The sequence below is a fragment of the Plecotus auritus genome (assembly GCF_963455305.1).
Source record: "Plecotus auritus genome assembly, chromosome: X".
Lineage (NCBI taxonomy): Eukaryota > Metazoa > Chordata > Mammalia > Chiroptera > Vespertilionidae > Plecotus > Plecotus auritus.
In genome coordinates this window covers 35,269,645-35,279,813 of record NC_137784.1, presented here as the reverse complement: position 1 = coordinate 35,279,813, position 10,169 = coordinate 35,269,645, and the positions used below count along the sequence as shown (strand labels likewise).

Here is a 10,169-nt window from a genome sequence, read left to right as displayed (position 1 = left end):
GCCTTATAGGATTAGCCTTGCCAGATTGCAAAAGCCTCTGTGCTCAGCTTGGAAGAGGCAGAGTCTCAGGGAGGAGCAGACAGTCTTGGCTTCCCGTCATCCCTGCCCTTGCAAGCGCGCCTCCAGACCTCTGCCTTTCGTGGTTCCCGAGTTTCCGCCTGACAGTCCAGATTTCCCCCGTAAGAGCATGGGTCCCCAGGGGCTGGCCGGGAACTGGGGTTCAGTGTAGTCAGGAGCTTCCGACTCCCTTCCACTAGGGATAGCCTGTGGTAGCCTCCACAGTCAGTCTTTGTGCGCACTCGCGCCTCCAGACCCCTGTCGCCATGGCTCCCCTGAGTCTCTGAGTCTCCGAGTGCCTTTCTCTCTACCTGACAGTCCAAACTCTCCCTGTATGAGCCTGGGTCCACAGGGTTTCACCCGGAACTGGGGTTCAGTGCAGTCGGGGGCTTCTTTCCCCCTCCCACCAGAGAAAGCCAGCCAGGCACTCCGCCACCCTTCCTCTCTGCTCGCACCTGTCTCCGCACCTCAGCTATTTGCCGCTCCTTCTCCGTGAGCTTTCCTCTTTCCTTCTAGTTGTAGAATTTCCACTCAGCCAGCTTTCCTGAGGTTCTGGATGGTGTCGGTTTTGTCTTTTAGTTGTAGTTTTGAAATTGTTGTGCAGGGCAGCAGTTTAGGTGCTTACCTATGCCGCCATCTTGTTTTTTGTGCTTTTTTTTTTTTTTTTTGTAGATTTATTTCTGATCTCTCTGTTTTGTCCCATAGGTCAATATATATATTTTATGCCAGTACCATACTGTTTTGATTATTATAGCTTTGTAATATATTTTGAAATCAAGAATTATGATGCCGTCTACTTTGTTTAAGATAGCTTTGGCTAGTTGGGGTCTCCTGTGGTTCCATATTAACTTTAGTATAGTATTTTTATATTTCTGTAAAAAATGCCATTGGGATTTTGAAAGTAATTGCTTTCAATCTCTAGATTACTTTGGATAATATTTGTATTTTGACCATACTATTTATTCTAACCCATGAAGATGGTATGTCTTTTCATTTAGCTATTTTTTTAATTTTGTTCACCAAGTTTTATATTTTTTAGTGTACAAGTTTTTTATTTCCTTGGTTAAACTATTTTTTTTTTATTATTTTAGAATAAACACCTTTATTACATGAGCTAAGATAGGAGGGAAGAGGATTTATTTGCCTTTCCGGACCTTGATTTTCCTCAAATAGAACTCCAGCTCCTTGCCCTCGAGCACATAGCCATCTGCTCAGCCACAATGGCCTGGTATTGAAGCATGCATGCAAGAAGCTCACCCTGCTGGAACTGCTCTTCGAGAAGACTGCTGATTTTGGCATTCTTTTTTCCTTTCATCATATTTCTTCTGAATTTTCTCTGATCATTTTTGGTTCAAAATCTCTTTCTCTTCAGGAGTCAGCTTGGCCCCCTTCTTTCCACCCAGGGGCAGTGCTTAGTGGGACTCCTACTACTGTTGGTAGGGTGTGCTGTCAGCGAGCATGATGCAGTTCTTTACTAGGATCTTGGTGTGGACCAGTTCATTGTTGGATGCATTGTAGACAACATCAATAATCCTTGTTTTGTGCGTGCAACACTCTAAGCCCCAGGAGAAGTTGCCCACATCCAGCCTGAAGGCTTGGTACTTCTTGTTGCCTCCGTGAACTCGCACTGTGTGTATGCGGCAGGGTCCAATCTTAGTGTTGGGAGCAGGGCATCCCAGCTCATATTTTTGCTTCTTGTGGTAGGGCTTTCTCTTGCCCCTGGTCTTGCGGCCCTTGTGCCAGTTGTCCCGAGAGATACCCATAGCTCGGCCCCAGCTGGAAAGTGATGGTTAAGTCTATTCTTAAGTATTTTTAGAAATAGACAAAATAACTGAATCAATGTTAGGATGCTTAATATAAAAAAAAAAGAAGAAAGAAAACAGTGTTGATGAGGATGAGGAGAAAGGGGTATCCTTGTACACTGTTGGTGGAAATGAAAATTGGTACAGTCATTAACAGTATGGAAGTTCCTCAAATAATTAAAAATAGAACTACCTCATGATCTAGCACTTCTGGACTTATACTTAGAAATTAAATAAATATCTCAAAGAGATATCTATCCATGCATGTAGAATACAGAATTGTTCACAATAGCAAGGACATGGCAATAACCTAAATATCCATCAACAGATAAATGGATAACAGAAATGTGGTATATACACTCAAAGGAATATTTTATAGCCTTACAAAGAAGGAAATACTGCCACTTGTGACAACATATCTAATCTTCAAATTCATCATTATGTATACTCTAGGAGCCCAGCGCGGGATTTGAAATTGCACAGTGTCGCCCACCCTCGAGTTGCTGGTCTGGCCCTGCCTCCCTCTCCGGCCCTTGAAGCAGCCACTGCCGCTGCTGATCAGGCTCTCCCCCAGTGCAGGCACGTGGAGGCCCCTGCTGCCCTGCCCCTGACACTGCGTGCACAACCTCCTCCTGTCTGGTCGACCCCTTACAGCTTCCTGGTTAATTAGCATATTTCTCTATTATCTATATAGATTAAATATGTACAGTTTTATATGTCAATCATACCTCTATGAAAAAAGAAAGATATAAAACTAAAATCTTTTACACATTCAAAGTGCCTTCTTGATAGGAGAAACCAAGATGGCGGCATAGGTAAATACCTAAACTGCTGCCTCCCACAACAATTTCAAAACTACAACTAAAAGACAGAACGGACACCATCCAGAACCACAGGAAAGCTGGCTGAGTGAAAATTCTACAACTAGAAGGAAATAGAAAAGCTCACAGAGAATTGGAGGTACGACAAAGGGTCTTTGTGCGTGCAGAGAGGAAGGGCGGCTGAGAGCCTGGCTGACTTTCTCTGGCGGAAGGGGGAAGGAAGCCCCCGACCGCACTGAACCCCAGTTCTGACTGCACTGGACCCCAGTTCCGGGCGAGCCCCTGGGGACCCACGCTCTTGTGGGGGTAGTCTGGACTCTCGGGTGGAGACTCGGGAGCCGGGGAAGGCGGAGGACTGAAAGTGCGCACGCGCCAGTGCGCACAAAGGCTGCAGAGGTTGCCACAGGCTTTCCCTAGTGGAAGGGAGTCAGAGGCTCCTGACGGCACTGAGCCCCAGTTCTGACTGCAGTGAGCCCAAGTTCTGACTGCAGTCAACCCCAGTTCCAGGCGAGCCCCTGGGGACCCACGCTCTAGTGGGGAGAGTCTGGACTCTCGGGCGGAGACTCGGGAGCCGGGAAGGCAGAGGTCTGAAGGCACACACGTGCGCGCAAGGGCAAGGCTGACGGGAAGCCAAGACTGAGACTCCACCCCATCCAAGCTGAGCACAGAGGCTATTGCAATTTGGCAAGTCTAATCCTATAAGGCTGACTCCAGCACCGAACTTCTCCCAGCATAGACACAGCTGATCCTTACAGCCAACTGGCCTGGAGGTCAATTCTTCCCAGTGATACCAACAACAATAAAGACTTAATTACAACAAGGCTGTACACACAGTCCACAAAGGTGTGCACCAAGAGTGTCCACCTCAGGTTAACTGGGGAGGCAGACCCACTGGGCCAAATTGGAAACCTAGCACACAAATCTACCTTACCAACTCAGGGAATCAGTGAAAATGCGGCGTCAAAGAATCAGATCACAAACGAAAGAAATGGAGGAAAACAAACGACTGGATATAGAATTCAAAACCACGGTTATAAGGCTTTTCAAGAATATCCTAGAAAAGGCCGATAAATATAACGAGACCCTCGAAGATATGAAAAAGGACCAAATAGAAATTAAACATACACTGACTGAAATAAAAAATATTATACAGAGACCCAAAAACAGACAAGAGGAACACAAAAATCAAGTCAAAGAATTGAAATACAAAGAAGCAAAAAACACTCAACCGAAAAAGCAAAAAGCAAAAAAAAAAAAAATCCAAAAAGTTGAAGATAATGTAAGAAGCCTCTGGGACAACTTCAAGCATACCAACATCAGAATTATGGGGGTGCCAGAAGAAGAGAGAGAGCAAGATACTGAAAACCTATTTGAAGAAATAATGACCGAAAACTTCCCCCACCTGGTGAAAGAAATAGACTTACAAGTCCAGGAAGCCCACAGAACCCCAAACAAAAGGAATCCAAAGAGGACTACACCAAGACACATCATAATTAAAATGCCAAGAGCAAAAGACAAAGAGAGAATATTAAAAGCAGCAAGAGAAAAACAGTTAATTACCTACAAGGGAGCACCCATACGACTGTCAGCTGACTTCTCAACAGAAACTATGCAGGCCAGATGGGAGTGGCAAGAAATTTTCAATGTGATGAATAGCAAGAACCTACAACCAATATTACTCTACCCAGCAAAGCTATCATTCAGAACTGAAGGGCAGATAAAGAGTTTCACAGACAAGAAAAAGCTAAAGGAGTTCATCACCACCAAACCAGTATTATATGAAATGCTGAAAGGTATTCTTAAAGAAGAGGAAGAAGAAAAAAGGAAAGATAAAAATTATGAACAACAAATACATATCTATCAACAAGTGAACCTAAAAATCAAGTGAATTAAAAACCTGAGGGACAGAATAATCTGGTGAATATAATAGAATCAGGGGTATAGAAAGGGAGTGGACTGATAATTCTCAGGGGGAAAGGGGTATGGGGGGTTCATGAAGAGACTGGAAAAAAATCATACACCTATGAATGAGGACAGTGGGGGGTAGGTAAGGGCAGAAGGTGGGGTGGGAGATTGGTGGAGGGGAGCTATGGGGGGGAAAAGGAGAAATAGTTGTAATAATCTGAATAAAGATTTATTTAAAAAAAAAGAAACAAAGTGCCTTCTTTAATGGAAACATTAAATAAAGAGAATAAAGAAATCTACTAGCCTACATCATTCTTAGATTCTAAATAACTGTAGTTCTGCTAAGTAGTCAGCCATAGGGATTCTTGGTTGACTACTGTTTCAATAATACTATGTAATAAACCACCCCCAAAACACAATGAATTGCAACCCAAACATTTATATTTTTCACTCATGGGTCTTTGCCAAGCTTCTGACTTAGACTCCGGATTAATTGGACTTGGATACACCATAAATTGGATTTAAATATGTTCCTCATTTTTTTTCATGCACGATTAGGGCATACATTTATTATGACAGGTCACAGTAGGACACCCCAAATAATGCCCATATATTTTAAACAACTCCGGGCATTTCTAATATCATTTTATTGACCAAAGCAAATCACAAGGGCAAGTATATAACACCCATATTGGGAGGATACTACGAATGTACCTGTCAAAGTGTATGCATGTATAATTCTATTAACAAGTAAGTGAAACATCAAGACCAATAATCCAATCTATTACAACTGCGTACATCAATACTGACTGCTTAATTACAGTACCTTTGGAAGTTTCAGAAAATGATCATAAAAAGAATTGCTGAAAGAGCTGAAAATTTTAGCTTGTAGAAGATAAAACCCATTAGGGATGGTTAAAAAGGAATTCTTGTTTGGGGGAAAAGTTTGGATAAAACCTCTTCTGGCTCTAGGAGTGTGTATGATTATTTTAGATATTTCCTTGCATGGAATATTGTTTAGCAGACTGGAGAGAAGTGGGATAGATTTGCTGGGGCAGAGGCTTTTCTTCACAGGGTGGAATTGCTATGCGTTGTATAGGTTGCTTTTGGTTGCTTTGCTTTTAAGAGGAAAAGGACATCTCATTATTCATGTTGTTATATATTCCAAGCTCTGACCTCCAGATTCAATGTTGTTGTTTTTTTCAAAACGGTGAAGAACATAAGCTGAGTGATTTGAGACATTTTGTAGGCATCTCAGTTCCTACTTAATCAGAAAATTACCTGTATAAACTTAGCAAGTCATCTCTCATTTTTTCATTTGCAAAATTGGGGGTTGAACTATACAATCTCAAAGGAAAGGGACAAGGATTCTAGCAATTATTGAGTAACTTCTGTGTGCCTTACATTGTGTTGTATGTTTTCACAGGCTCTTGAAGCTCTGGGAGTCTATGTTTCTATAATTTTACACTGCAAGTTAGCACCTGTAGGTAATAGTACTAAATAGCAGAACAACTTTGTGAACTAATGTTGCCACCTAATGGCATTTTCATAAAACTGTTCATAAAATTCACATCTGTGACCTTTCTCATAACATTCCTTTCTTTACGTTCTTCTCCAAAAGGTAATAGCCACTGATTTATTCAGCCATAAAATGTAGCATGATAATGGATGATCTGGAATCTTTTAAAAGAGCTTCAGTTTCAATCACTCTCAAGAGATGACCCAGTGGTCAGAGAGCTGAATTGCATCTTAGTTACTGAGGTTTCAGCAGACTTCAATACTAACTAGAGGCTGGGTGCATGAAATTTGTGCACTCAGAGGGGTCCCTCAGCCTGGCCTGCACCCTCTCACTGTCCAAGACCCCTCGGGGGATGTCCACCTGCCAGCTTAGGCTTGTTCCCTGGTGTATTGGGCCTAAGCTGGCAGTCAGTCATTCCTCTGGCAGCCCAGGAGCCCTTGGGGGATGTCCAACTGAAGGCTTAGACCAGCCGTGGGCAAACCACGGCCCACGGGCCGGATCCGGCCCGTTTGGCTCTTCTATCCGGCCTGCGGAGCCAAAAGAGCGGAGGGTTCTCTTGCTCTCCCCTCCGCTCCTTTACTTTGAATTTATATTAGTTCACACAAACACTCCATCCATGCTTTTGTTCGGGCCCTCCGGTCCAGTTTAAGAACCCATTGTGGCCCTCGAGTCAAAAAGTTTGCCCACCCCTGGCTTAGACCCATTCCCTGCAGTTGGACATCCTTAGCACTACCGAGGAGGTGGGAAATGCTCCCACCACCACCACTGCACTCACAGCCATCAGGAGCTCCCCTTGTAGGAGTTCACTGACCAACAGGGGGCAGCTCCTGCATTGAGCATCTGCCCCCTAGTAGTCAGTGTGTGTCATAGCAATCAGTTGTTCCTGTTTGGTCCACCCTTAGGATCAATTTGCATATTACCCTTTTATTATATAGGATGATAATAGTTATAATTTATTGAGCATCTAATTTATGCCAGAAACTATGCTAAATGTTTAACTCATCTAATTTAATTTAAGCAATGATATTTCCTGTGTACATTTATAGTCATGGCATCTTGGGCTGCAAGAATAAACACAGAAAATTATTAAAGCCCTATGTGCTGAACCTGCTACTAAAGTTCAATCTAAATTAAATATTTTCCCTTGGAGTCCAAAAAGTTTTCAAAATTGAACATGCTCCACACAGTTCATTTGTTATTACTTCATTAATTAAAATTTTATTATCTTAAACAGTGTATACTATGACTTATTAAAACATTGGAAACATTCTTTCTGGGGAAAAAACATTTTTAGTAAGCTTTTAGAAATGAGATATATAAACTTCAAATTTGAGGTCAATAGTATTTTTTTGGATACAAGCTCTATGATAACATTTATTAATTATGCGGTAGAATTGGCCTCATATGTTGACTCCATAGCTACTCAGAATAACAACATTTTCTATTTATTTAAGTACCAGGCAATATTCAAAGCATATTTTACATAAAGTATATATATTTACATAGTACGTCTACTCAATTAATTCTCCTAATAATCCTATAAATATGTGTCATTATCATCTTCATCCTTCTTATAGATAAGGAAGTGACAACAGAGATGTTAACAAAGTTGCTCAAGGACACACATAAAAGAATAAGATAGGATGTGAACTAAGGTATTTGGTTCTAGAATATGCCCTCAAAATTATTAAGCTGTGATGCTTCTGGAGAGTTATGTAATTGGACATAATACACCTGCTTTAATCATATCTGTTGGCATTACTTACTTTTTTCTTGAATAGGGATCTGAGATTTTAAACTATGTATAGTGTGCTTCTCCTTTTATTAGGAATTTAGCTTTGGACCACAGAAACTCTATTTGGTCATTGACACATTCTTTTTTTTTTTTTTTTTTTTTTTTTTTTTTTTTTTTTTTTTTGACAGACAACGGTTTAGTTTTTATTTCATAATCATAAACTTAACTCTGCAATCCAGCTAGACTGGGAAGGGGTAAGGAAATTATGGAACCCAATAAACTGGCAAGAGCACAAAGATTATGGAACATTCCAAGCAAATCAGGGTGAAGGGGTGCTCTCCTGAGCTACAGAAGGAATGGTCTGGTGGTAAAGATAAAGCACAAGTCAAATTTATTAGAGTTATCCACAGTCAGCAATGGTGATCTTCTTGCTGGTCTTGCCATTCCTCCACCCAAAGTGCTCCATGGCCGTCACAATATCCATGCCTTCTTTCACCTGGCCGAAGATCACATGCTTGCCATCCAACCACTCGGTCTTGGCAGTGCAGATGAAAAACTGGGAGATGTTTGTGTTAGGCCCAGCATTTGCCATGGACAGGATGCCAGGGCCTGTATGTTTCAGGATGAAGTTCTCGTCCTCAAATTTCTCCCCATAGATGGACTTGCCACCTGTGCCATTATGGTGTGTGAAGTCACCACCCTGGCACATAAATCCCGGGATGATCCTGTGGAAGCAGGAGTCTTTGTAACCAAATCCTCTCTCCCCAGTGCTCAGAGCACAGAAGTTTTCTGCTGTCTTTGGAACTTTGTCTGCAAACAACTCGAAGGAGACGCGGCCCGAGGGCTCGCCATCGACGACGATGTCGAAGAACACGGTAGGGTTCACCATGGCTGATCACGAGCGGCTTCGGAGTGGCGGCGTCTGCAAAGCCCATTGACACATTCTTAACTATTCTGGGCTAACAACATACTAGTAATTTTCAGTGCCCAATGCAAAAATAAAAATGCATGGCCCCTTGTTCAAAAGGTAGGGGGAAAGTGCTGTTAAAGATAATAAAATAAAAAAAACTTTTTCTTTTCTTCTGAAGTCTCTTCCACAATCTGACATGTTATTTTTATTTGCTATTGAATGATACAGTCTCTCAGGCACAAATATATTCATAGGGAAGTAGATAGATGGGATGAGGTTGGGTTGCATGTGAGCCAAGACTGCAAGCCCCTAGCACATGTTCCATTTCTCCATTGGAGATCAATTAGAAAACATATACTCAAGGATAAATAAGTTAAGAATTTCAAGACAAAGACCTCAAACCATTAAACCCCAAGCATGGGGGAACATTTTTAGCATATGGCCTTGTGTTAATGTACTGGCATATGCCCATGAAATTGGCCTTACAACTATCTCACAAAAATGTTTAAGGCAGAATTATTGTGCAGTCATTGAGTCAGAGTATCCATTTTTATCTTGGTCCCCTGACATCATATTTGTATAGTACCTTGATCAAGTTATTTTTACCTTTTTAAGACTGAATTTATTCATGTACAATTATTGTGGCAATCCTATCTAATAAAATAGTAATATGCAAATTGACCATCACTCCAACACACAAGATGGCTGCCCCCATGTGGTCAAAGATGGCTGCCCCCATGTGGACACAAGATGGCCAGCAAGGGAGGGCAGTTGGGGGTGACCAGGCCTGCAGGGGAGAGCAGTTGGGGGGGACCAGGCCTGCAGGGGAGGGCAGTTAGGGGTGACCAGGCCTTCAGGGGAGGGCAGTTAGGGGCAAACAGGCTGGCAGGGGAGCAGTTAGGCATCAATCAAGCTGGCAGGGGAGCGGTTAGGGCAGGGGTGGGCAAACTTTTTGACTCGAGGGCCACAATGGGTTCTTAAACTGGACTGGAGGGCCGGAACAAAAGCATGGATGGAGTGTTTGTGTGAACTAATATAAATTCAAAGTAAAGGAGCGGAGGGGAGAGCAAGAGGACCGGATAGAACAGCCGGATCTGGCCCGCGGGCCGAAGTTTGCCCACGGCTGCGTTAGAGTGTGATCAGGCTGGCAGGAAGAAGCGGTTAGGGGCAATCAGGAAGGCAGGCAGGCGAGCAGTTGGGAGCCAGCAGTCCTGGATTGTGAGAGGGATGTCCGACTGCCGGTTTAGGCCGGATCCCAGGGGGATCGGGCCTAAACGGGCAGTCGGACATCCCTCTAGGGGTCCCAGATTGGAGAGGGTGCAGGCTGGGTTGAGGGACACGCCCCACACCCTGTGCACGAATTTCATGCACCGGGCCTCTAGTTAAATAATATTCCTCATAAGACTGTTGAAGTTCAGGT

At 42.9% G+C, this 10,169-nt stretch overlaps 1 protein-coding gene and 1 pseudogene across 2 annotated transcripts; both read right to left on the bottom strand.

Annotated features, from left to right (window-relative positions):
* Positions 1-1,193: 1,193 nt before the first annotated feature.
* LOC308240644 (small ribosomal subunit protein eS8-like) lies at positions 1,194-1,820 on the bottom strand (annotated as a pseudogene). The gene has a single exon. The product of its transcript is annotated as a small ribosomal subunit protein eS8-like (transcript).
* A 6,419-nt stretch (positions 1,821-8,239) lies between these two features.
* On the bottom strand, positions 8,240-8,764 carry LOC308239413 (peptidyl-prolyl cis-trans isomerase A-like; the record flags this gene model as incomplete). Its single annotated transcript, XM_080652237.1, has 1 exon — positions 8,240-8,764. The coding sequence occupies exon 1, from the start codon at positions 8,726-8,728 to the stop codon at positions 8,240-8,242; it is 489 nt and encodes a 162-aa protein (XP_080508363.1). The 5' UTR covers positions 8,729-8,764.
* Positions 8,765-10,169: the final 1,405 nt, after the last annotated feature.